Genomic DNA, 27,708 nt, shown 5'->3' with positions numbered 1-27,708 from the left:
GTGTTAGGAGGTAAGAGGCTCATACGTGGGAGAGATCTTCAGCAGAGTGGGAAGGCCTAGAGTGAAATACCACCCAATAAAGTATGAACGAGGATAGTGGGGGGCAGGCTTGGCTGGGTTCAAATAACTACAGAGACAAAAATGATGCATTCAAGTAAAAGAATTAAATAAGAATATTTAAAAATTAAATAATGAATACTTAGTTTCATTCTGCTGGTGGAGGTTCAGTTTTACCAACACCATTTATAAAATAGGCTATCTCCCCCCATCACTATGTATTTTTACCTGTCAAGAATTAGGTGGCCATAGCTTTTTTGATTTATTTCTGGGCCCTCTATTAGTCTGTCTGTTTTTGGGCCAACCCAGGCCGATTTTGTCACTCTAATTCTATAGTGTAACTTGAAGTCAGGTACTGTGATATTTCCTGCTGTAGTCTTACTCCTTGGAACTGCTTTGGGTATCTGTAGTCTTGTGTGGTTCCACATGAATTATTGTATTTTTTTTCCTTCTAGATTTGTGAAATATGACATCAGAAATTTGATAGGCATTGAATTAAATCTATAAACCAATTTTAGTAGCATAGGCATTTTCACAATATTAATCCTGACAATCCATGAGCATGGAAGGTCTTCCCAATATCTAGTATCTTATTTGATTTCCTTTTTCAATGTCTTGGAATTTTCATTGTAGAGGTCCTTTTCTTTAGCTGGTGTGTTCTGGGTCCTTTTTTCTGCCTAATTTGAGTGGGATATTTTTCCTGATTTCTTTCTCGGTAGTATATTGTTGCTATCTAGGAAGACTATTGCTTTTATTTTTTATATTGATTTTTGTATCTTGTAACTTTACTGTATTTATTAGACACAGGAGCTTTCTAGTAGATTTTATAGGGCCATCAGAGTAAGGTCATGTAATCTGTGAATAGGGATAGCTTGATGTCTTCGTTTCCCATTTTTATTCCCTTTATGCCTCTCTCTTGTGTAATTGCTACATCTAAGACTTTGAGCATTATATTAAATAAGAGAGGGGCGAGTGGACCATCTTGGTCCTGATTTTAAAGGAAATGCTCTCAGTTTGCCTCCATTTAATGTAATGTTTGCTCTATATATAAAGACTAGCCTCTTGGAAGTCATGTATTAAAAGCCCAGAAAGAAAGAATCGTGATATGATCTCAGGAGAGGATGAGTGAGTCTGACGTTCTCAGTAAGATAAGACCATGTAGAAATACATATATTCATAATTATGTATTTAAGACAGAGGTAGCCAATAAGAAGCTGTAGCCATTGCAACAGCTTTATAACAAAAAAAAAAAAAAAAAAAAAAAAAAGCCAAACCAAAACAAAACAAAAAAAGCCCAGAAAGAACAAAGATGCCAGGGATTCAAGTGAGGCTGGCACAGGGATGTCTATACTGTGGATGAAAAACTAAACATAGAAGAACAAAAATTTGAAAGAAATGCCATGGTTGTTGTTCAATTGAGAGCAAACCTGCAGATCTGTGTGTATTTATCTCTCCTCAGTGTTTTTTCTATTCGATGGCATAGAGTGCTACAGCTGGAGTTGAGGTGTGGCTTAAAAAACCTTAGCTGCTGCTAGAATTGGGAGGCCAGGGTGCTGGTGTGATTCCAAACTCACACTACAGGCACAGAGATAAAAGACTGCAGGTTTCCCCTTCGTATATTAAGTAGAGCTGATTATTGTTCAGAAATATCACAGAACACTTCACGGGTGACTACGGTCCATGGATGCAAACACAGGTAAAACCACAGGACACAGGGATTTCAGGGTGGTAGGAGTTTCTCTTCAGATCTCTTTCATTCATAAACCCCAGGCTTGCAGTACCAGTGATGTTCGGAACAGAGGCTTGTGGGCCGTGTGTGAAGAGAGTAGCACCATACATTGGTTGTTCTGTGAGTTTCCTTACCTGCATAATAGTGTGTGGGCCCAAAGACCACATCATTTCATGTGTTAACATGAAAAAAAGTTTACATTTTGGATGACTATTTCAATGTATTTTAAATATTGTATTTATTATTTAAAACAGTTATTATATTTTAAAATTTTTATTTATTGTTCTTTAAAATTATTTTTGGATTTATTTTTATTTTCATTTATGGGTATATACATGTGTGTGCACACTTGAGTGCAGTGTGCTCTTGCAGGCCAGAGGCATCAGATCCCTCAGAGCTGGAGTTATAGGCAGTTGCTATGGGTGCTGTAATTTGGGTGCTGTAAATTGACCTCAGATTCTCTCAAGAGAATATATACTTTAGTCACTGAGCCATGTCTCCAGCTCTATTTTTGGTGTGTGTGTGTGTGTGTGTGTGTGTGTGTGTGTGTGTGTGTGTGTTTGTGCATGTGTAGGTACCTGAGGAGGCCAGAAGAGGGCATTGGATCCCTGGAACTGGAGTTACAGATAGTTATGTCCTGCCCAACATGGGTGCTGGGAAATGAAACTCTAGTCTCTACAAGTGTAGCAAGTGCTTATAACTACTTAGCCATCTCTCCTATGGTCCAAGAGATAGAAATATGGTTTTCAGCTTTAGCAGTTGGCAGTTACCTCCTGAGCCAACTCACAGCCTGGTTTTCTCTTAAAGCCAGTCAGTCCATCTGTCTGTCTATCTGAGATAGGTTCTCATGAAGCTTGGGCTGGACTTGAACTCCTGATTTTCTGGCTAAGTACTGGGGTTACAGTCACGAGCCTCCATGCTTGACTTTCTCGCCTCTTTTTAATAGTTTTACATAGTTTAATAGTGTGAGTGAAGTTAATTTTACACTGACATACTCAACCAGTCTCAACCAATAAACATGCAGATGTTTGTAACTCAGTTTCTAGTATCACCATGTGAATCTTGCCCTCTGCCTTCTCCGGGGTCCTGCCCTTAAAGCAAGACTTCTCACTTGATTAGCAACAGGTAGGACTGGATATTTTTTTTTTTTATAAAATTACATCTGTTTCCACTGTCCACAGTATATGAAGGTGGTTTTGCTAGACACCTAGATCAACTGAGGCCCACAGGGAATTCTAACCCACTCACGAAACCCAAAAGTATTACAATCAACAGAACTCTGAAGAGTGACAAGAAGAGAAGGCTTGATGTCAATTAATTAGAAAAGAGTTCAATTTTATTAATAAGGAAAAAATTTTAGACTATCATAGGAAAACAACTAAGTTCTAGAAACCTTTGACTTCTCCATGCCTACTTCCATGAATATATGTATATGGGTATACACATGTGTATATGCACACATATATACATTTACATATGTATATGTTTGCGCATGTGTACACGTAAACATACATACATACATATATATACACAAGTATGTATGTACATGTGTGTACATATACGCATACATATTTTTTTAGTACAAAGGGTTGAACCTAGGGCCTTATACATACTAGGTAAGTGTTCTACCATTGAAAACTATCCTCAGTTCTATTTTCTTCATTTTTAAAAAAATTTGAGGCAGAGTCCCACCAAGTTGCCTAGGCTGGCTTTGAACTCATCTTGTTGCCCAGGCCAACCTCTAACCTTTGATCCTTCTGCACCAACCTCCCAGTTAGCCAGGATTACAGGCTCTAACAAGACCACAAATATTTAATTTTGATTTGGTCCAAAAAACAAATAGTAATAAGTCAAAGTGGTTGGTCTTAATAAGCCATATCAAGTCAAAATATTACAATTTTCTTTTAGATGTTTATTTCTGTGGAGCTTCATTATGAAAAAAGCCTCAGATTTGAAATTGCCATTGGGGAGCATAGGTTTGCTGTGGCACCAATGGGAACCAAGGTTGACATTCCAGTATTCCCAGTCATCAAAAATAGGGACAGTAAGCCTAAGAAGTGACAGGGCAGAATTTACAGAAATGTCAGTGATATTATCACCAAAATGCCTGACCAGGGCATTAACCTGGACCAGTATCAGGCCACAGGAGGGTTGTGGGGGCCAGAAATGACAAGAACATCTTCCTACAGTCATGAGCAAGTCCAGAAGGGCAAACAAGGGAGGTGTGAGGGCTGCCAAAAGGCAACAGGACCTGCAGAGAGGGGCAAATCTGAGGCATAGAGGAAAGCCTCGGAGTATGGGCTGCAAGGTTTGTTCCCAGTACAGCCATGACCTAGGAAAGACCATCCTGTGGGCAGTGCACAGGTGGGGGGAGGTGTGGGGAATCATTGCAAGGTCAGGGTCTGGAGTACACACCTGTAGTCTAGAAAAAGTAAGCTGGTGTACTCTGAGGGCATTAAATACAGGCAGGAGAAGATGGCTATTGGTTTTGGGACAGGATTGTCTCTGCTTGTCATAAGAAGGAAAAAGAAATTCTTTTTTTTTTTTTTTTTTTTTTTTTTTTTTTTTTTTGAGATAAGGTTTCTCTGTGTCACCCTGGCTACCCTGAAACTCACTTTGTAAACCAGACTGGCTTGAAACTCACAGAGTTCCTCCTGCCTCTGCCTCCCAAGTACTGGGATTAAAGGTGTGCATCCCACCTCCTGCATGTGTGTCTGTGAATGTATGTCACATGAAACCAGAAGAGGTCATAGGATCCCCTGTATTTGGAGTAACCACTATGTGAAAGCTGAGAATCAAATTAAGTCCTTGGGAAGAGCAGCCAGTGCTCCTCACCACTGAGCGATCTCTCCAGCCTCTATTTTTTTTTTCCTTGATTTTTCAAAGACAAGGTGTCATGTGGCTTAGGTTAGCTTTGAACTGACTATGTAGCTGAGGATGACGAACTGAATATCCTGCCTTTACCTCCCAAGTGCTAGGATTTCAGGTGTGAACCACTATACCAGGCTTCAATATTTTATTTATTTATTTAATTTTAAAAGGTTTTAATAATTACATCTAGTGTGTGTGTGTGTGTGTGTATCTGTGTGACTCTGTGTGTACACAAATGTCATAGTACGAGTGTGGGTGTCAGAGGACAATATCTGGGTTTTCTCCTTCTATCATGTGGGTCCCAGGGATTGAACTCAAGTCATCAGGTTTGGCAGCAAGTGTCTTACCTACTGAGTCATCCTGCCATCCCAGCTCAAGTGTTTTTAACATCAAAGTGTCTGTTCAAAGGTAGCATCTTCAATCTGACATGGACTGCTTGTCAGCTATCTCAGTTGAGACAGGGACATGGCAAGACCATGTGCATAGCACCAAACAGGTGATTTCCAACCCCTTGAAATTCATTCTCTCTCCCAAGATGCCCAGACAACTGTGTGTCAAGAGACCTTTTTTGGCCTGGCTTAAGGAAAAGGGGTCTGTTTGGAATGGCAGGCTATAGTAGGAGTCTCTCTTATTAGAGCTAAAAGTACCATGTATGTGCTCTAAGGAAATCTGCAGTCTTACTGGGTAGTGCTGGTTCCTTGTCCTACAAACTTCACACTAGGGGTAAAGTAAGAAATTGCCAAATAAGCCAGAGCTATCTGATTTTCCCTCAGAGAAAAAAGTTCAAGGACCCGCCAATCTATGAAACAGATCTTGTTGGAGCTTGAAAGGATTGCTGCATGTCCAGAATTGCAGGCAGGGGCCTGCCAGGCTGACTAATGGCAGATAGCATCTGCAGCCTTGCTGGTCCCTGCCATGCCCTGTTATTACCATGCACTTAATGGCTCACATCTGCATATCTTCTGAGGAGCCCATTGCTTTGCCAAGACAACAAGGTTGCTGGTTAGAATTCTACCTAGTGCCTCACAACCTAATGCAAAGAGCAAGCCCTGAGTAAGGTCTTAGTCTGAAATGTCACCTCCAGACTCACCTGTTCCAACAGGTGGTCCCCTGGGTCTGGCACTGTTTGTGGACTGTTTGCAATGCGAGGCCTAGCTTGGAGGACTTGGGTAACTAAGGCCAGACCTTTGTAGACCCACTTCTGTTGCTAGTTCTTTGCTTTCTCTGCAGAGCTGCCATCACGTGCTCCCACCCCAAGGAAGTCCACTATGTCTTTCCCACCATGATGGACTGTATCTCTGAAACTGTGACCCAAATTAATTCCCCCTCCCTTAAGATGTTTCTGTTGGGGTTTTAGTCACAACAAGAAAGAAGCCCATACACCCTGCATTTACTAGGCAAGTTCTGGTAGCACAAAAGCTATTCCTTCAGCCCAGTGCCCTTCAGAACCAGAGGAAAACCTACAATCTCTCTAGGTTTATGTGGCCTGGTATACCAATGCCTCTGGGGGGTGGCATTGTGGGAATGGCCAAGACTAACAGGATGGCCATCTCTAAAGCGCTCAGGTCAACCATAGTGCACTGCTAACATTTTTTGGTCAAATCTACAGAAAACAGGTGATGTTTTCTTATATATATATATATATATATATATATATATTACAATGTAAACAAAATTAAATTCTCATTTATTAGAAATTATTTACTACAAAGATATTTTTCCTGGATAGTCCTTTTTTCCTATTCTGTAATATACTGTATTTTCATCATTTGTAGAAAAGCTGGTAAAGATGTGATAAATCCACAGGGCCTTCAAACACAGGTCATTATGTAGAATGTGCAAAACATACTGGGCTATATAGCCAGGATTGTAAGAAATAAGGCCACCCACAGAGTATAGAAGGGATACCTAAAGAGGTCTCCTCAGTGCATGGTGCCTGCCATCTGTGAAAAATTGGGGAACAGTAATTGACACAGGCCATCAGTTCTACCCAAGTGGGCCCACAGAGTCAACTCAATCCCAGGCAAAGTCCCAGCAAGCTATTTCTGAATTGATTCTAAAATTGATACAGAAAGTGGATTTGAAGAAAGCAGTGGGCTTTAATCGCCTAACTTTGAAACACACTATGAAGCTACAGTTATCAAGATAGTGTGGTATTGCTAGGTATCTAGTCAGATATCACCTCGTTACAAAGTTGTAGTCAGTAACTTAACCCAAGAATGGAAACTGCTGGACTCAGATTATTAGCCAGAAGAATAGAATTTGAACACTACCTCTGTACCTGGGTAGACTTGATGTTTAAAATGTCAAGAAAATTATAGGATATATGCCTCAACCTCCTGAAGGAGACAAGATTTCGTGTAGTTCTGGTTGTCTTCAAACTCACTTTGCAGCTGAGAATGACCCTGAGCTTCCTGCCCTTCTGCCTCCATCTCTCAAGTGCTGGGATTACAGGTGTGTGCCACCATGCTGGTTTTCATGTGGTTCTGAGGATGGTACCCAGGGATTTCTACATGGCAGGTAGAAGGTCTACCAATGGAATCCCATCCTCAGGCCAAGATTATTGTCTTGGAGGCTTTCAGGTAAAGAGCAAATAGGTGCCACTGTCTCTTAACTTAGGGAACAGAGGAAGGTAACAGGAAACATGTGTTATGAAAGTAGAAAGGGTAGACTGGGGTAGGGAGGTACGAGGGCTACGGGAGAAGGAAGGAGGAGTAACAAAAACAAATATGTTTTAAAATGCCTTCCTAATCCTATCGTTTGTACATTAACTTAAAAAAACAAATATTAATATAAATGGTCTGCCAAACACTTAGATAGGTAGATGGGTAAATGCCCTCCAGCCTCCAGGAAAGCTGTATGTTCCAGAGGCTTTTAATTAAGATCACAAAGTCTACCTCAACATGAAGGTTGGCACAGTAGTCTCCTTGGCCCTGTCCACTGTCATACATTTTCCTACTCAGTGTTCCCTGTGGACTTCATTAAACAGTGTCTGAGCTGGGCAGTGGTGGCACATGCCCTTTGATCCCAGCACACAGGAGGCAGAGGTAGATGGATCTCTGTGTGTTTGAGGTCAGCCTGGTCTACAAAGCAAGTTCTAGGTCAGGCTCCAAAGAAACCCTGTCTCAAAAAACAAACCCCTCTCCAAAAAAACAAAAAACATTATGTCTGCTCCACTAAAGGACCTGTCCAAAAAAAAAAAAGGAGAGGATGACCCACACACCAGGAGAGAATTATTTGCAAAAGATACTTTGAATAATGAATTATATAAAATATGCAGAGACCCAACAAAAAGGACACAAAGAGCTAATTTAAAAACAGGCAAAACTGGGCTAGAGAAATAGCTCAATGGTTAACAGTCCTGGCTGCTGTTGCAGAGGACCACATGGAGCAGTTCAGAACTCTAACTACAGTTGCAGGGAACCCTACATTATCTTCTGGCCTCTGCAGGCACCAGGCATGCTTGTGGTACCCTTACCTAAATGTAGGCTACACACACATAAAGTAAAAATAAATACATAAATGCATCTTCAAAATATAAGCAAGATCTCTAAATACACCTTATAAATAAAATATACAGGTAGGAAATTAGCATATTAAAGCTGGGCGTATGTGGCGAACGCTTTTAATCCCAACACTCAGGAGGCAGAGGCAGATGGATCTCTGTGAGTTCGAGGCCAGCCTGGTCTACAGAGCAAGTTCCAGAACAGGCTCCAAAGCAGTACAGAGAAACCGTGTCTCAAAAACCAAAACAAAATAAAATAACAACAAAAAAGAAAATTCGCATATTAAAAGACACTCCATCCACACTACCTGCCATTACAGAAATGCAAATTAAAACAACCAGTATACACCTATTAGAATAGCCAAAAGTATCAAAACACAGGGAGCACCAAATGCTGGAGAATATGGTAGACTAGACTTTATTAGCTTCTGGTGAGAACTCAGATTGGAGCTGTCACTCTGGAAGCCACACTGTGGTGTCAGCTTCTTACAAAACTGAACTTTCTCAAGTATTTGAGCCAGCCCGCATGTTCTTGGACACTCATGCATGCCTAAACCTGCACACTGGTACTTAGAGCTGTTTCTTTCCTAAGTGCCAGAATATTGAGGCAACTATTGTGAGACAGAAGACCCTCACTCTGTAATGACAAATTCAAGACACTAGAGACACAGAAGCTGATTTTATTTTCTAATTCTGTAGAAGCTGACATCAGCCTACAGAAAAGGCAAAAATGGCTAGCACACCTGACTTAAGGCACACAATGCTTTTTTTAATGACCCTGATCTCTAAAATTTCCTGCCTTGTCCGTCCCATAGTCTAGTATGCCAGTGAGCTACAATCTCCATGCTCATTTACCATACTCCCCACTAAACTTTCCATCCTAGTGGTTCAGGATGCAAAGCTTTAGTTAACATATATCCAGAGGTTTTCAATCTCCCCCTTTTGATTATGGCTTAGCTATATAGCAGACTCCTTGTAACTTTTCAACCAAAAACAACCTGGCACCAGTGGCCAGTTAGGGGAAACAAGGGCCTAATACCTCCTACATATCTGTGATTCTTTGAAAATGGATCAAAATGGTTTATTTCTTACAACCATGATATCCTTCAGTAGGTAAATAGATAATCAGCGGTGTATCCAGATAGTGAAATACTACATAGCACAAAAAAAAAAAAAAAAAAAAAAAAAAAAGCAATGAAATACCAACCATTAAAAGACACAGAAGTTTATTACTAAATGCAAGAAGCCCTATGGTGCAATCCCAACTCTGACATTCTATAAATGGCGAAACTATAGAAATGATGAAAAGATCAAAGATTGCCAGGAGCTGGGGGAGGGAGGGCTGAGCAGCTGGGGGAGGGAGGGCTGAGCAGCTGGGGGAGGGAGGGCTGAGCAGCTGGGGGAGGGAGGGCTGAGCAGCTGGGGGAGGGAGGGCTGAGCAGCTGGGGGAGGGAGGGCTGAGCAGCTGAGCACAAAGGATTTTTAGTGCAGTGAAACTGCCCTGTGTGATGCTGTCATGGCAGGTGCATGGCATTAACTACTCAGCCAAAGCCACAGAATGTACACCACCCAGAATGAACTCAGTGCACATGCTGGCATGTGGTTGATGATGTGTCAAATGTGAGTTTACCAGCAGTAACAACTGGGTGATCTAGGTAGAGGATGTTTGAAATGTGGGAGGCTATGTATGTGGGGAAGGTGTTAGGTGGGAAATCTCCGTACCTCCAACTCGGTTCTCCTGTGGACCTAAAACTGCTCTGGTAAATAAATGACTAAAATCTAGAAAAAGAATTGATCATAGGTTATTTCTAGGGATGGGGGGGGGGGGATGAACAAAAAAAAAAAAAAACCCAAAACTCGAGAGTTAGCTAATTCACCAATTAGACCACTAATTAGACTGTAGGAAGTGTCAAAGTCTTCAATTCCTATAACACTTCCTTTTCCCAGAGCCAAGAGAAGCCACTTTCCTGTTGACAGTGGCCCCCATCAGCAGCCCAGACTCTAACACACATGTTCAGCTCACCTTAACTAAACCTGACAGGTCCTTTCCATCCCTTACTCAAACATGGTGTTGTTTTTAAAGCATCCCTAAACAAAACATGCTAGTCATTAACTTGGTGTGTGAAGGCAAAGGCATGAATCAGCCTGTCTTAAAGACACACTTCTGAGACACTTAGTGCTCTAACTGTAGTTTAGGAGATTGAACTGTAAACAACGTTGCTCATGAGCACTGAGAAAATGAGCAGATGCGAACCCAATAGGACCAAGTACTTCCCATCTTATTTTTTGAGACAGGGTCTCTCACTGTACCTGGAGCTTACTGATCCACATGCTTCTTCCTCCCAGAACCAGAATTGTGGGTACACACTTCTGTGCCTGGCTTTTTACATGGGTGCTGGGCTCTGAACTCAGGTCCTCATGCTTGCATGACAAGCACTTTACTGACCAGGTCATCTCCCCAGCCCCTGTCTTTTTGATGATAAAAGGCTTAATATTTTAAAGCTTAGATTGTATGAATAAAACAAAAAAAACAAAGGAATGGCTGAGAACTACTGCAAATTCACTGTTCACCTTTAGACACTCACCCTTGTGGGGCTTTATTGAGTGTGTGTGGAGGTCAGAGCCTGACATTTGGCGTCTCCCACTGTTACCTTCCACCACATATATCAGAGACCTCTCACACTCAGAGTGTCCACAAGTCCTTCTAGACAGCTTACTCCTGCCTCACCCCCCATTTCTGTCTCCCTGTGGGTAGGATCATAAGCAGGCCACCACATTCACCTGCATTTACATGGGTGCTGGGAATCTGAACTCAGGTCCTCACGCTTGCACAGCAAGCATCTCCCCAGGTCAATTCTTGTCTTTTGAGAAGGGCCTCACACAGCACAGTCTGGTCTTGAAGCCATGACCCCGGCGTCTCTGACCTCTAGATAGAGGCAGGCATCCATCTGCTACATGCATCCTCATTTTTATTTTTAAAGCTCTTTCAGATCATTCCTATAAACGTTCCAGGTATTTGCAGTTTAAAAAACAGTCAATATTATTCTTACCTGATGTTGATCATCAGAATTTGGTGGACAGTTAGAAGTGACTGCATCACATTCCTTAGCTGGGGTGGGGGTGGGGACAAAAGGAACAATATACAGCTTGGTAAGAAAAGCATATACTCCAACCTAAGATCTAAAATTAATACTCAGAATTAAGAGCTGCCTTGACACCTGGTAAAACTAGGATGGATCTGAACGAGGACAAGTTCAGGACCTGACTCTTCTCTCCAGCTACACACTGTTCTTATTTGGAGAAGGGGATTAGGCATGATTTTGCTGATGTTGGAGAAGCAGGGTTCCTTTCACTGCCAACAAATAGAAATATTCAAAGAAGGCAATAGCCTTTCCAGAGGAACCAGAGACACCCTACCCTGTAGATGCCACAGAGCTTGCCTCTCACGGCCTGCATTCCCTTAACTGTTCGATGATCCTGAGTGCAAGCTGGTGTGAGTCTGTACACTCTGAGCTATCCTTGTTCCCAGGCTACAAATGTATGTGACTCTAGCTTCACCCCCCATTTCATCTGTTCAGGGCCAGGCACCATGTATTTGGCCAGCATCATTACCTTAGGGCAACATCGTGCCTTCAGGATATAGAGAAAGCAGTCCAAACTACTTCCTGGTCAATACAGTGGCCAGGTCTTGGTGAGAATGAATTATCTGTTCTCAGCTAACTAACTTCACTGGTGACAGCTGCATGGGGTGGACTTGAACTTAGCCTGTGTGGCTCACTGAGGCCATCTCTCGCCCCAGGATGCAAACTGTTGTTAAGTGGATGGAGAGAAGGGTGGTAGGTCACTAACTTATTCTAGCAGCGAGGGCATAGTACACTGGCTGACTGCTTCTTGGGTTCCATTAACCAAGGGGATCTTCTGGTGCTACCTGTACATGGTGACCACATGAGCCACCTGTGCCAAACATGATCTGTGAATGTACAGTAGCAGCAGCACAGGTGTGGTGTGGCATTTTGGTTGATGTGGCTCAGGGTAGTGACCTGCCTGTCCCTGCATTGCTGTTTCCCTTGACCTCTCAGGGCATGGAAGTGAGCAGGCCGGGCAGGCTGTGTTGATCAAAATAGAAAGGAAGCAAATTATTGGGTGTCCTAGCTCTCCCAGCCAGTGTGCCCATACTTTGCTCAGCATTGCTGCTCCCTGTACCCAAAGAGCAAATTTTGCCATCAGGGAGTTGGATAGCCCCACTCAGGCTACACACAAGAGCACTCAACTGGATGGAGTCCAGACCCCAAGAGATCCATGACTAGTCCAGGAGGAAGGACGATCAAAAGTTTGTTTAATTTGAGCATTCCTTACAGCAGGCTACATGCCGTTGATGCTCAAGTTATAAAATGAACATTCCAGACGCTGGGAGGAAGTGGCTCAGTACAGAGTGTTTGCCTAGCATGCACAAGGGTCTGGGTTTGATCTCCAGCATCACAATAATAAATAAATAAATAAATAAATAAATAAATAAATAAATAAATAAATAAATAAAGTGTGTATTCTGAGTGCTTAAAATAATAGCAAATTCCTTGGCTATGGATGTATCTCAATACTAAAGCATTTCCCAGGCATACATGAATGCTCAGATTCATAAACAACTAACAGAATCAATCTATATCACTTTTCTTTGTATTTTTATATTTTAAAATATTTTATTTCATTGTGATTTATGTGTGCATGTGTGGGTGCCTTCAGAGGCCAGAAGAGGGCATCAGAACTGGAGTTTCAGGCCATATATGGGTGCTGGGAGCCAAACTCAGGTCCTCTGGAAGAGCAACAATTATTCTTAAGCACTGAGCCACCACTCTAGCCCCTGCATCTTAAAGTTACCATGACATCCTTTTGAACAGTAGGAGAAAGGCACTCCAAAGGAAAGGAAAGGATTATGTTTTTGTATGCTTGTTTGTTTTTTCAGGACTGGGGGTTGAACTAAGGTCCTCACACATACTTAGAGGATTTTCTACTATTGAACTTGTCTCTGGGCTCCTTTTTTTTTTACTGTTTGGGGACAGGGTCTTACTAAGTTGCCTAGGAAAGCCTCATTCTGGAACCCTAGGCAGGCCCTGAGCTCTCCATCCTCCTGCCTCAGCCTCCCCAGTAACAGGCCTGTACCACCCTGCCAGCCAAAGATGAATAGTTTCCTTGATTTACATGAGGGCTTGTCTGTGTACAGTTGTCTCCTGCTGTGAATATGCCCTCAAAAACCAGAATTTTTCCCCCCAAACACATCTGCAAAAGTGACAGGAAAACACATCCTCTTTGGGATGCTCAGGGTAGCAGTTTCTGGGAGAAGTCAGGAGATTTGTGATGAAAATGTGGTTTCCCTGTGAAGAATTGGATCCTGAAACTTTAAGCAAAATAAGTCCTTTCTTAAGTTGTTTTTCTTTTTTTGGGGGGGCGGTCGAGGTTTTGGTTTTAGTAATAAGAAAAATAAATAATCCATTCCCCATGTCAAGCTCCAAGTGGAGCTGCTGGAGAAGGAGACCCACAGAATGCCCCCAAAATCCCTGAGCCTAGGGACAGGGGCTGCCTTCAGAGGAAGCTATGCCTTTGCTCCTGAAGAGAAATGGGTGTGATAAATCATATGCTGATTACTGAAATTACCCTAGATTTCCATATGACTTACAGCAAAACCACATCATTCAAAAGCATTCAAGCTTGGCCGCGTTAAAGAACAGCTCTAAGCCATGCGCAAGTAATATAGGATTCTAGTGACAGAAGAGTCTGGAGGCCTCTTCAACAGTAGGGAAATTGTTAAAGCTAATTACCCATGACCACTATATTAAGTAAACCAGGCACCCTCAATTCACTGGAATGCTGGAATTATAGCTGATACTTGATATAATTATTTTATATAGATTTCATATCCCTAAAATTGATTTCCTAAAAATTTATTTATGTATATATTTATTTATATATTTGTGGAGGCCCGATATCAATGTGAGGTGTCTTCTCTCCACCTTATTGCTTTGAAACACTGAACCTAGAACTCAATGTTTCAACTAGGCTGGCTGACCACTGAGCACTGGGGATTCTCCTTACCACACTGGCTAGCACTAGGTTTGCAGATTCAAATCCCCTTGCCTGTTTTATATGTAGTGCTGGGATCTGAACTCTGGTCCTCATGCTTATGCTTATGTAGCAGGCACTTTGTGAATCATATCCCCAACCCTTTGTTTACTCTTTGGTCAGCATATAAAGTAACAGCTTTCACTGTGGTACATTTTCATACATCATTATACTTTGTTGTTATTCCTCCTCAGGCTGTCCTCCTCTACTCCCCTCTCCTAAAGAACAAATTCCATGAGAAAATTATTGGAAACATCTTATGATGAATTTGTCCTCATTGAGGAAGATAAAGGAAAACACTATTAGATTGCATTATTACTGAATTCAGATTTTAAAACTTCTAACCAAGATTCATTTGCCTACAAGATGGTGCATTTATTTGGAGACTTAAAAATTATGCACTTTATATAAGGAAAAGTCTGCTACATGATTTCAAGGTCATGCCTCTCGTAAAAGCATGACAACTCGAACAAAAGATGTGTAAAGCTCGGATTTTAGGAGAAACCTGATTGTATCTCTAGTGTAGGATCAGGTTGCTAAGCAGTGATCTTTTCCTTTCAAAACAGAAAATCACATTCAAGGGCAAAGAAGAAAAGATCTTTATGACATGTATCCAAGTGTTCCCCCTTGGCCAATCTACTTAGAATCATTTGTCCGCCCCCAAACTGATTTCTGTGGGGTTTGGGCCAGCCTTCCCTCCATCTCCATTTAATGTTCATGCTCATTAGAATGTGGTCTAGAACCTGGATCATTGTTGAATTCTCTTTTTTAAAATGTGTGTGTGTGTGTGTGTGTGTGTGTGTGTGCGTGTAACAGACAGACAGACAGACAGACAGACAGAATATATGAATGAGTGTTCACATGGGGAGGCTTCGGCCTCTTCCTGGATCCCATAGTCACTCCAGGAACATGCACAGTATATAGAAGAGGACTGACACATTAATGATGTCATTTTAAGGGACAGGAGATCTTGGGGCCAGAGAGGAGACAGAACAGTGCCTTGGCTGAAACCTGGACATATCCACTAATGGCTCTGGTGGGAATCTCTTATCTATTCCCACCACCAGGGGACATATTATGAACCTAGGCAAGGGTTTTACAGGCCACCTCTGCACAGAGACCAGACAGCCAGGTGTCCTACCATCTCTAGAGCTGGGATGATCTGATTGTTCCTGTCCCCTCAACTCCACGTTGTCCACAGGGTACAAGGTCAATGTTGTGATATAACAAGCAGTATGATGGCTTAGCAGACACCCCACAGGGCCATGGAAAGCTAGGATAAGATCATTTTTTATCCTATCCTTGTTTGAACTTGAGGCTACAGGTTATAAAAGCCAACTTCGGGGGTGACTTTTGGGCCTGACAAGAATCCCTTGCTGTTTATCTGGCCACAAAACACTGCTGGGTTTCAGTGAAATCTATTACAGGCCTTCTTCCCCAGCCAGAGCCCAGGGCTCACTCACATTCCCTATCCTCTTGATGATAACACTGATTCAGGGATGGGCATGTGGCCCACTCTGCCAGCATCATGGTTCTGAGGAGGCCCCTGCCTGCCTCTTTCCTTCCTCAGCAGAAAGTCTCACCCCAAAACAAGGGCAGCACAGAAGAAAACAGAGCCACAAGGTCAATGGGCAGAGCCACAAACACCCTTAAATGTGTGGATCTAGAAGTCCCTTGAAGCCCCTGAGCTGACCAGTGTTTTCCTTCCTTCTTTTCCTCTCTATTTCTCCATCTCCCCCCCCCTTGTTTTTTGAAACAAGAGTCTCACTTTATAGCTCAGGCTGGCCTAGAATTTATGTAGTCCAGCCTACCCTTAAACTCCTAGCAGTCTTCCTGTCTCAGCCTTCTGAATGCTAGGATTACAGGCATGAGCACCCAACTCTTCCCTTCCTTTTGAGCAAATTTGAGTCAGTTCTATTACTTGAACACAGTACCCGGCTGGCTTTATTTCTTGCCTGGCAAAATAAAATTTATAATCTGGTATAAAATGATTGACACATTTTAATAAAAAAAATCATTTCTGAGGACAATTGTGTAGCCAGTCTCAAGCTAAGCTATCGGTCTATTTCAGTTTTACCATCTTCAATAAGGAAAACTCTATTTTCAACAGTGCTTTGTTCCAGATACTCAATTAGTCATGAGTTAAAGTCCTTACATTAACTGTTCTTACCTTTAGGGAGGCCGGTGTCTTGAATGGGATACTTGTCTGACTGTAGAAACGGACAAAAGCAGAGTTATTTTATATGTCAGCTCTGAGATCAAAGTGAAAAGAGAGCTTTGTGTTGGGTTTCCGTTTAAAACGTTGGAAGTGGACTAGAGGTAGCTAGCTCATTGGCAAAGTGCTTGCCTAGCATATAGAGGCCCCAGGTTCCATCCCCAGGGTGGCAATATAAAGCAAAACTAAACCTTCCAGGTCTTTAGCCTCGGGCTTATCAGCAGGCCTGACTCACTGTTTTTCTTCTGAGCTGATAGGAATGAATTCAGAGTCAACAGGTTAATGTTGGAACATGAAACAGAATAATCCCCTCTTAACTTCCTTGGCTCTGACCGCTAAACCACACTTCCTCCCTTCTGAGCTGTGCTATTCTTCCTCTCAACTTCCTGCGGCCTTGTGCTTAGATTTTTGTCTTTGTTCATTCTGGCATATTTCTTCTTGCCATTTCTGTGACAGTTATTTGGGTGGACATATATGTGTTCTGGGCAATATTCACTGTTGTAGGACTGTTTGAATCCTGGGACAGTAGTCCATGTTAGATATTTTGAATGCTGGAAGTTAATTAAAATAGATAGTATCACAAGCGGACACCAGACAAAGACCCAGGAACATCTAAGAAGGTCACTTATGGTATGCATGAAGCAAGAAGAGGATCTAACATCACTTTGTGGCTGTTTCAGAGGTCTCACGTAGCACAGGCTGGCTTCAAGCTTGCTATATATAGCTGAAAGTGAATTTAAACTCCTGATCCTCCTGCCTTCACCTACAGAGTGCTAGGATTACAAGTGTGTACCACCTTATCAGTCTATGTAGTACTGGGGATCAAATCCAGGGCTTTAAGTATGCTGGGCAGGCACCCTGTGCACTGAGCCGCATCCCCAGCACAGGCTCTAACACTGTTTTTGGCCTGGAGATGATGACAACACAGAGGATGCCATGAGAAGGAGGTATATCTTTGGGAAATCTTACTCTGGGGTTTCTGAGATTTCCTGGAAATGCTTGGTAACTACAGTGTGATATAACAAGGCATAGTGAGTCAAAGTAAAAATTGCCACCTACCATGCCAAAGGATAAAGTGCTGGGGTCTGTGTCCTCCACTGGCTCCTTTGCCATGTGATCTGGGAAGACACAAAGGGACAGCATTGTCATTGAGACAAAAGCACAAATGAGGTCTTCCCTGTCGTTTTCACATATGAATGAGCTTTCTTTTCCAGGCAATATAAATGCACTGTCAACTATTTCTGAGACCCAAAGAGACCTGTGCATGTTACTTCAAAGAAGAGAGCAAGGAAGAGAAACAGAAAAAAACAAAACTATGGCATTCAGGACTTTGAAACAAACAAATATAAGTTATTTATTAATACGTTCAAATACTGGGAGTTACAATCAATCTCAAATTATACAAACTTAATATGGATCCCCACAAGTATGCACATGTATGTTAGGCCAAGGGACAACCTGAGGTGTTGTTTGCAGCAGTCATCTGCCTTCTTATTTTGTGAGATGGGTTCTCTCACTAGCCTGGAATTCTCCAAATAAGAGAGGTTGGCTGGATAGCATGTCCCAGGGATCTGCCTGTCTCTGCCTCCCTGGTGCTTAGATTGCAAGTGTGCTATACTGCACCTGGCTTTTGTACATTGATTCTGGGGATCAAATCCAGGTCCCCATAGTTGCAAGGCAACTGACCAGACTATCTCCCCAGCTGCCAACAATTCTACCTGCTTGATTGGGTGTAACCATTTAAGGGTTTTATTCTGAATTCTGTAGATTTATTTATTTCCTAGTCTCTGTAACTTGCTTTAAAAAAATATATAATTATTTTAGGGGGCTGTAGAGATGGCTCAGTACTTAGGAGCACTTGGGGCTCTTGCAGTTTGGTTCCTACCACCCCCTTGGAGGTTCACAACCATTTGCAACTCCAGTTCCAAGGCATCTGACATCCTCTTATGATTTCTGCAGCATACACAGAAAATAAAAATTCTAATTTTTAAAAATCACTTCAGAATATGAAGATTGGACTGAGGAGGTGGCTCATTCGATAAACCATTTGCCATGCAAGCATGAGTTTGAATCCCCATAACCCAATAAGCCAATTGGTTATAGCTACTGTCTGTAATCCCAGCCCTGGAGAGGCAGAGATAGAGCCCAGAGCAAGCTGGTTAACTATACTAACTGGAATTGGCAAGCTAACTGGAATTCAGCAAGAGACCGTCCCCCAATAAACAAAGGGAGACCCTCCCTCAGTGAATATGTTCAAAACAATGGAGGGTGGTTCTCAACACCAACCCTGGGCTTCTACATACATACATGTGTACATGTACCTGTGCCCACACATGGAAAAAAATGTATATACACAATCATGTCACACACACATGGGGGAAAATAGCTTACTTCTGAGACAGACTGAAATGGTCTAGAAAAAGTATGCATTAACACTTGCACAAGGATTCTCCTATAATTTAAAAAAAAATCATACAAGGGAAAATAAACAACTTTCTTTGTTTTGATGCTAAGTAGCTATGATTCCAACACTTGGTAACTGAGAAACAGCAGTGCTGGCTGGGAAAGGAGCAATGTCACCCACAGCATCGCTGAGGAGAAAGCAGGTATGTTAAAAGAACAGAGCACCAGTCAGCTGTGGCAGAGGCCTCATCTGGGTTCCCATTGACTGTGGGTAAACCTTGAGGTGTGGCCTTGGGGGAGCATCTGACTGCCCTCAGGTGAGGTGAGATGTTGGTATTAGATCTGCTTTAAGCTACCAACACCTTGGAATGTCCTCTGAGACATGAGCTCATATTCAGATCCTCTGGTCCCTGTATGCCACATGGCCGATGATCACTATTTGGGCTAGACATGGAGGTCATGCTGCAGGCTACCTTCTGCTCCTCAGAGCCTCCCGACCATCTGCGATAGCAGTTGGGTCTGAGGGAGCTCACTGCCAGAAAGACTTTGGCTGCTTTGCTTTCCGAAACACAACAAGGTCCCAGAAAACTCAGGAAAGGTTTGTTGAGAACTGGGTACAAGAGACATGTTCAGGTTTTTTGTTGTTATTTTTTGTTTTGTTTTGTTTTTTGAGACAGGCCCCCACAGAGTTCAAGCTGGTCTTGAGCTTTCGATGTAAGGGAGAATGCCCTTGAACTTCTGATCCTCATTCTGCCTCCTCAGTGCTGGGATGACATGTGTTTGTCATTACTTCTGGTTTTTGAGATCGTGAGGATGAAACAGGGTCTCATGTGTGCTAGGAACACACTCTCCCAGCTGAGCTACACCCTCAGCCTCTGCGTGTCTTTTCTTATTTTCACTCTAAACACTTGGCTGCCCTGGCCTTTGCTATACATGGGGCTTTAGATCAAGCTCTTATTCATATGTCTGTCAAATGCACTCACAGACCTAGGTCCATGGTGCCCCACATGCTACCTCTGATCCAGTGCCTTCACCCGGCAGCTGTTTTAGGTCAGACCCAGCTGCTTTTGTTCTCACAGGCCCAAAGCTGTGTGTGCCAAGGAGGTTGGGGGGGGGGTGTTCCTGGTTATTTGAGACAGATCTAGAAGTAGAAAGTTTTCTAAAAGCTATACCTGGAGGCCTTGAAGTTGAATGTTTACAATATGATTAAGTATAAAATCAAATCATTTATCTAAAGCTTGAAAATGTTTGTTTTTACAAGCCCCAGGTATCAGCAGGTTGAGCCCACAGGCAAAGCTCCAGTGCCAGATGGGATGTGAGGCACCAAGGGGCCTGAAACAGAAACGGGCGGGGTTTGTGAGCCCCAAAGAGGGCATAGCTAATAGTTCTTCTCTGGGGTGATGGAGACATTCTCCTGCCCCCAGCTTTCACCCACTGTCTGGCCAAGTTTCCCTCCCACAGCTGCCTCAACCACCTGGAGCAAGTTCAGATCACCGCATAGCAGCTGGCAGCTGCCTGACACAGTAACTGATGCTCCACCCTCACAAGCACCTTCTAGAGAGTTCTACCAGGCTCTCAGCACTCTGATTCAAATCAGAATGAATAGACTATGCCATCATTTAAAATTTCTGGACCACATTAGCCTGTAATGTCAGGAGCTAAAGAGAGCCAGGTGTGATAGCATATATCTGAAATCCCAGCATTCTGGAAATGGAAGCAGAGGGTTCACAAGTTCAAGGCCAATATGGACTACATAGTGAGCTGCAGATCACCCTCGGCTACAGAAAAATATTCTGTTTCAACAGTGACAACAAAAGAACACCTATGTCCCTTCCCATATTAGTCTGTGACAGTGACTATGGGAGCCCGACAGTGAAAGGCATCTTTTTAAGCTGAAAGTCCCTGGCCCTACCACCTGAAGTAAAAGCTAGAATGTCTCCTTCCCTCACATCCACTCCACACTGTACTGCATGTATGGGCTCTGTGATATCTTGACATACATGTGTTGCTTTCTATCTGGCTTCAAAGTACCTTCCCAAGGCAGCCAATCTGACCTCCCGACCTCTGTCTAGGAGCTGTGCATCAAAAGCTCTCTGCACTACCTCCTCTGATCTTGTGTTTGAGAAGGGTCCCAAATTGGAGAGGGGATAGGGACAGTCCAGAATGTGAGCTGAAGCCTCACTGGAATCCTCCCTCAGTCAGCCTCTTTGTCAGGCCATATTTTCTACACACAGGGTCGTTCAGGCTTCAATCAAGTCCCTGCAATGAGACCTCCATATAGATTCCATATAAGAAAGAGAGATGGCTCAGTTGGTAAAACACTTGCTTAGCATTCACAAAACCCTGGGTTTGATTTCTAGCATTACATAAATCCTGTGTAGCAGTGATGATTATAATCACAACACTCAGGATGTCGAAGCATGAAGATTAGGAGTTCAAGGTCATCCTTTGTAGCTAGCTCAAGGACAACCTGGGCTACTTGAGATACTATCTCAATTAAAAGAATAAAAAAAGAATTATTTCAAGGAGCTTGTGGTCAGCCGAGCACAGGGGCACCTGTGTGGATGGTGGCACCCAGAGGGGGCTAGGAAGCTTCTTTCCCCACACCTCACTCTGAGCATTTGTCTCTATCTGTGTCCTTTATAGAACCCTTCAAGGGCTTGGAAGAGGATGGATGGCTCTGTGATACAGCACTGGGTTCCATCCTCAGCACTACAGAAACAAACAGAAAAAAACTAGTAAAGACTGGTAATCAAGCCTCAGAATTATCAGAAGCACAGGTTCACCAACACAGACGTGCAATCTTAGGGGAGGTGGCAATCTTGGGGACAAGCCCTCCACCCAGGAGGTCTTCCTCCACCACCTTGTAGTGTCAGAATTAAGTTGGACGAGAAGAACCTCTGCTGGTGCCCACCAAAGACCTGCTTGCTGAAGAAGGGAACCATGCCTTTCATGGCCACATAAGTGACTTATGTGAATGAGAAAGTAATGAGAACTCCCCCTCCTCCCAGTGTGTGCTCATACTCATGGATACATGGAAGAGGCAAGCTTTGAGTCTGACACCTCAAGCTTGGCTGGTTTCCTAGCACGAGGCTTCTAGAAGGTCATTCAGGCCTCTTTACCAGACATACTCAGCTGGGGACGTCCTCATGTTCAGACTTGTCCTATTCGTTTATTTTCAATAAAGCTTTTCCTTTTTAAAATTTATTTGATGTATGTGTGTTTGTACACAACTTTGTGGAGTTGTCCTTTCTTTTTATGTAGGTCTAGGGGGTCAAACTCAGGTTGTCAGGCTCATACACCAAGTGCCTTTACCCCCTGTACCATGTCACTGGCCCCGTTTCTCCTTTTTAGAAACAAACATCATATTGGTTAGCAGTCTGCTCTATGACCTCAACTTAATGAGATTACCTTATTAAAAACTCTGTTTTCCAAAAAGTCTTAACTGGGTGTTAAGACTTCAACATAACCTTTTCTGGGCTGCTGGGGTTAGAACTTAGGGTCACAGTCCACTCCCCATTCCTATCCTGCCCACTTGCAGAATACCCACTCTTCCCCAAGCCAGAATCATTGTAACATTGACTCTAAATCCAAAACTCCATCCACTCAACCCAGAGATGTAACTTCCTCACCTCCAGAGTCAGGGGGGAGCACTTGGCACCCGGAACCTCTACAGGAGGAACCTGATGCAGCCGCTCCACATCTCCCTTCTCCTAGCACATTCTGGTCCTAAGCAGCAATCTGTCCCAGAAGGTTTAAATATCCCCAAAGACATCTACTAGAGAAAATAAAGAGGGAATCGTGCTCAGCTCCCAGTTCCCCAGGCAAGAGCGGGCCCTTTGTGTGTTCCAGTGCTGAATGAAGGCAACTCTTTGAACTTGGGATTTCAGAGGTAAGTTTTTTTTCTCCTTTTCTTTCTTTCTATTTATTCCCCACCTCCAAAGCTTTCTCTCACCCACAGCTGTTTTCGTTCCTGCTTGTAAAAATTCAGGATCACAGACACTCTCAAAGCCGCAGAAAGGCTGCCTTTGGCATAGCTGCCTTCTCTCTCGCCTGTCATGTGACTGAACTAGCTGGGGAAGGGGCCTGTGTCAGACAAGTGTGTTCCTATAGGGTCCTTGGAGAATGGCCTTCCCTACTGACCCGGTGACAAGAATCAAACTGATCAGGGAAGAGATGAAAGGATGGGAGGGGAGAGCCAGAAGAGTATAAGAAAAGTTAGGAAGCATTGTAAATAAGAGAGGCAAGTCATCCTAGATAATTGCAAGGCCGAGGCAGGAGGGTGGAAAGTAGAAGGCCTTCTGAACTACAAAGTGAATTCAAGGTTGGTATGCAACTGAGTGAGACTCTGCCTCAAAACGAAAAGGAAACAGAGGACTGGGATGTAGCTCAGTGATAAAGCACTTGCCCAGCAGGAGCAAGGCCCCAGGTTCCATTTCGGGTACCCCCAGTACCCTAACAAAAGGAAAATGAGATGAAGGACACATTGGGAAACACCACAGAGGAGGAGATGGGAAAATGAACAGATGCCCACCCTCTCCATTCTTGCTCCCTGTGGAGCCATGGAGAAGTAGCAGACTGGACCAGCTTTGCACACATGACTGATTCTGGAAGTGGATTTAGCCAGGACTCATATATACCTATAGCAGGGTGAGGAAGGGCTGAGGACAGGTGAGACACCTCCAAAAGCACAGTCCTAGGCTGATAGCTAGGACCTGGACGAGGGCTTCCACAGGACATCCAGGTTATACAGAGAAAATGGGACCTTTCCCCGAAAGGGAAAGCTACATGACTGTACTCTGCCAGCGTGGCATTTAGGTAACAAGGTATCCCACCTCCTCACTGGGTCATGCTTTATTAGTCCTCAATATCCAAATAAACATGCATAGCCAGATTTTAGTCACACAGACAGACAATGGTAGACCTAGAAACAGTGAGAGGAAGGTTCTGGAACAGCCAAGAGAGTGATCTTGGGCTGGGCTGGGTCATCTTTCAAGCTTGGAGAAATAGGAGGCTCAGACAGGGAAGGAAGGGTGCAGGAGCTTTGCCGGCAGTGGAAACAATCTTCCCTAGGGCAGGGGCAGAGGCCAGCAGGCACATACAGTGGAACTTTTCAAAGACTAGAAAGGAGGCAGTGTGGCTGTCATGCCAAAAGCAAGTGACCAAAGGTGTGGAAAGGACAGGGAAGAGTGTAGCAGGATGGATGGTGGGTCTGAGAATCTGTCCAGAAGTGAGTCTAAGCAGAAGGGTGACAGATGTGACTGATTAAGAATTCACCCTGGCCATTGACATGAAACATGCACCAGTGTGGGGACTCCAGCTGGGAGGCCAGTGCGGAAAGGCAGGAGAAAGCATGGTCTGAGGTGGAGAGCTAAAATCTTCAGTCAACCAGCTCTACGCACCAATACCACATGTGTTCACACTTCAGAAATGGAAGGGCCAGGTGGGGTGTCTGGGTGGAAGTGCCCACGTGTCCAGACATGTATTACACGGAGAAACCTCTTCGACTGACAGATTCCCAGAATGGGAAAGGATATTCTTAATATCTCCCAAGCCTGGATTTGTCTTCACCATTCCCTGCCAAAGGGATCCCTGAAGGAGGCCTCCTTCCCCTTTGCAGCGAGCCCCAGTTCAGCTCTCCCTGAAGAGTTCACCTAGAGATGTGGGTTCTAGCTCATGAAGTGAGAAACACACAGTTGACAGGACACCTTCTGTTCACACCATTCCACACATACAGAGAACTGATGGCCCCTTTACTGCAAGTTTTGCGCATCCATTCTATATGGGCCAAGCTAATTCAGACTATAGCTGCAGTTCTAATCCTAGACCATATATCTAACCCCCCACAAACATGGCTTTATGTGTGGGGTTACGTGTACATGTTCATGTGGGTATATATACATGTGTGCAGGTGCTCATGCTTCTTTGTATGTACAGACTAGAAGTCAACTTAGGGTATCTTCATTAATTATTCTGTTGTGTATGTGTGCATGTGTGTGTGTGTGTGATGCATGTATACATGTGTGTACAGGCATATGCACCTGTGCATGCATGTAAGCTAGAGGAAGATGGCAGGCATCCTGTTCTCTCATTCTCTACCCACTTGAGACAGGGCTTCTTACTGAATCTAGTGCTAAGCTGGTAGCCAACAAGCCCCAGGGAACTTCCTGTCTCTACCCTACTCTCACAGCCCTAGGGTGATAGGTATGGGTGCCATGGCTAGGCTTTTGTATGGATGCTGAGAATTTAAACTCCAGGTTCTCACACTTGAACAGCAAGCTCTCTTTACCCACACAGCCCCTTACCTGACCTCTCTCCACATTTTCTTTGAGACAGGGTCTCTCACTGAACCCGGAACACATCAGTTTGCTTTGGCTGGCTGGTCAGTGAGCTCCAGGAATCTGTCTGTCTGTCTCAAACAATCCTCCCAGCACTGGGGTTACAAATGGGTGACACCATGGCTGACTGTCGATGTGGGTGCTGGGATCAGAACACAAGTCCTCATGCTTCCTTGCTTGGCAGGCTCTTTACTTTATTAACTGAACCATCCCATCAGCCATACCTGAGGCTTTTTACACTGATGTCACTACTGAACTTGTTTCCACCCCGCACTTTCTTTGGTGCCAGTGATGTTGGGGTACAGCTCAGGCAAATGTTAGCCATATCTTCATCTAGTAAATCCTCTCTCTCCATCTTTTAAATTCCCCCCATCAGTATCATTTAATAAGCCTGGGACCATTATGACTAAAATTATCCCCAAACACCCCTTGGCACCTTATCAATAAAGTTCTCAGCATAGGCAGGGTAGTGTTAGGAGTAGGTCCGGGATGAGAGAATTGTTCCCTTCATTTCCCATTCTGTTCCTACAAACGATGGGAGGGATGGCCAATTCATTACAACTGATAGTCTGTTGACCATGCCACACTTGAATAATTTAGTTCTTTCTTCAGTGTCACCAATAAACAGCCCCCTCCCCTAATCAGCCCTTCAAGATACCAATGTGGCCTTTGGGCTTAATCTTCTGGCCACTACCAGATACATGGTGTCAAGCCCCTAATAAGGCTGAACAGCTGAACTCTGTCCCTGCTCCAGCTCAAGAAATGAAATACGAAACACAAGCAGTCACATCAATCCCAGCAGTCCCAACTGGTCTGGTTCTGGGTGGCTCTCACCAAAACTTCCAACCTCAACAAAACCAGAGAGACCCAGTGTACTCTGAGGGACACATCATCCATTCATCATGCATGTCCCACAGACACCGATGAAAGATGAAGTTTTTAAGCTAGGTTGCAGGAGAACAGAGGGGATCCTTGGAAGACAAAGTTTAAAGGGAATTCTAACTTAAATGCATGTAGGGAGAAGCGATAGAAAAATCTAGATGCTGGCCTCAGGCACAACGTTTTTATGTACTAACGGGACTAGAGGGCTTCTCCACAGGTGGAGACTGCCACGACCTCATGGCTCTGTGGGTAGTATAATAGTTTATAGAGCGCAGAGAGGTGAGACAAACAGAAGCAAAACCATCTCAGCAAAGTGGAGCCAAAAGGGAGAAGGAGGATTAAGAAGGTGCATGAGTGGCCAGCAAGGCAGAGTTTGGGAGGGGGCGCAGAATCCTCCTGTGTTCTTTTCTGCCAAAGGTTGGCTGACTTGTTTCAACCTGGCACCCGCGTGGCCCAGAACAAAAGCGCTCGCCTGGGCCTCCGCGTGGGGAGAGGCACTGAGCACACCTTACAGTGTGCAGGAGGCAAGCAGGTCAGGGGCCACTCACAGAGGGGGAAGCACAGGTGTGGTTTTGTGAGAGATAGGACAGAGCGCCACCACTGTCCCCATCCAGCCTGGCATACATCTGGAGCAGGTACTGGTGTCCTGAAGCGCTCTCAAGGGTGACTGAGGTTCAATATCAAGAACCTTGCTGGTGGTCACGCTCCAAGCGTGGGCGCGGCAAGGTACCACTTTACCTGAGCGCAGAGGGTCATCCGGAGAAGCCATGAAGACCGAGAAACGAGTGTCCGAGCCGGGCTGAGCAGCCTCTGGGACCCCAGAGAACAGCAGGATCTCCGGGACCCAATCTCCTGCTGTGGCAATGAGCGATTCTAAGGCTCTGCGGGCTGCCGTGCTGCTGCTCCTTCTCCTCTCCCTCCTCCTCTTGATCTCTGCCACTTCTTCCTCGTGCTCACTTCCTGCAATTAGCAAAAGCCCCTTCCCGGCGCGAGCCTCTCTCCTGAAGTCTGGAGAGGATCCCGTCGTTGCGGTTGAGCACAAGAAGACCGGCGGGGCCCGGCGGGGCCCGGAGCACGTGTCCTGCCGGTACCTAGGACCCAGTGCGCACTTCCCACGACCGGGGCACACGCGATCGCAACTGGAAGGGCCTTTCAGCCAATCTTGCACCCGCTGCCACACGCGCGGGTGGCTTTCCTGGTTCCTAGGACACCAAAGCGCTCCCAGCGAGCTTCTTGCACAGGCCCGGGCTGGGACGCCTGTCGGCGATCTGATGTTTGAACAGTTTCCTAATCTTCAGGCAGCCTGAACGGCTGCATGACCGCACACGCTAGCACTTTCTATTTTGATGTTTCTTTGGCATTGGTTACTGCCTGACCTCCTGGGTGAGCGCTACACAAAGGATCGGGAAGAAAAGTCAGTAGCAAGGTCTCTTGCTCACTCCTCTGGAGAGAAAAAAAAGAGAAAGAAAGAAAGGAAGAAAGAAAGAAAGAAAGAAAGAAAGAAAGAAAGAAAGAAAGAAAGAAAGAAAGAAAGGAAGGAAGGAAGGAAGGAAAGAAGGAAGAGAAAGAAAAAAAGAAAACCCAAAGTGTAGAG

At 44.2% G+C, this 27,708-nt stretch overlaps 1 protein-coding gene across 1 annotated transcript in view; it reads right to left on the bottom strand.

Moving 5' to 3' along the window:
• Edaradd (EDAR associated via death domain) overlaps window positions 1-26,953 on the bottom strand; it is a 36,514-nt gene extending 9,561 nt beyond the window's left edge. Inside the window, exons 1-4 of the mRNA XM_051194748.1 lie at window positions 26,853-26,953; window positions 17,551-17,609; window positions 16,447-16,486; window positions 11,213-11,271 (exon numbers count right to left, since the gene is read on the bottom strand). Of these exons, the coding sequence (XP_051050705.1) occupies window positions 11,213-11,271; window positions 16,447-16,486; window positions 17,551-17,609; window positions 26,853-26,883 (189 nt within the window). The 5' untranslated portion in view covers window positions 26,884-26,953. The remainder of the gene's footprint in view (window positions 1-11,212; window positions 11,272-16,446; window positions 16,487-17,550; window positions 17,610-26,852) is intronic.
• Between the last annotated feature and the right edge of the window lie 755 nt (window positions 26,954-27,708).

This window comes from Phodopus roborovskii, unplaced genomic scaffold (assembly GCF_943737965.1).
Source record: "Phodopus roborovskii unplaced genomic scaffold, PHOROB, whole genome shotgun sequence".
Taxonomy (NCBI): domain Eukaryota; kingdom Metazoa; phylum Chordata; class Mammalia; order Rodentia; family Cricetidae; genus Phodopus; species Phodopus roborovskii.
This window is presented reverse-complemented; position numbering and strand designations above follow the sequence as displayed.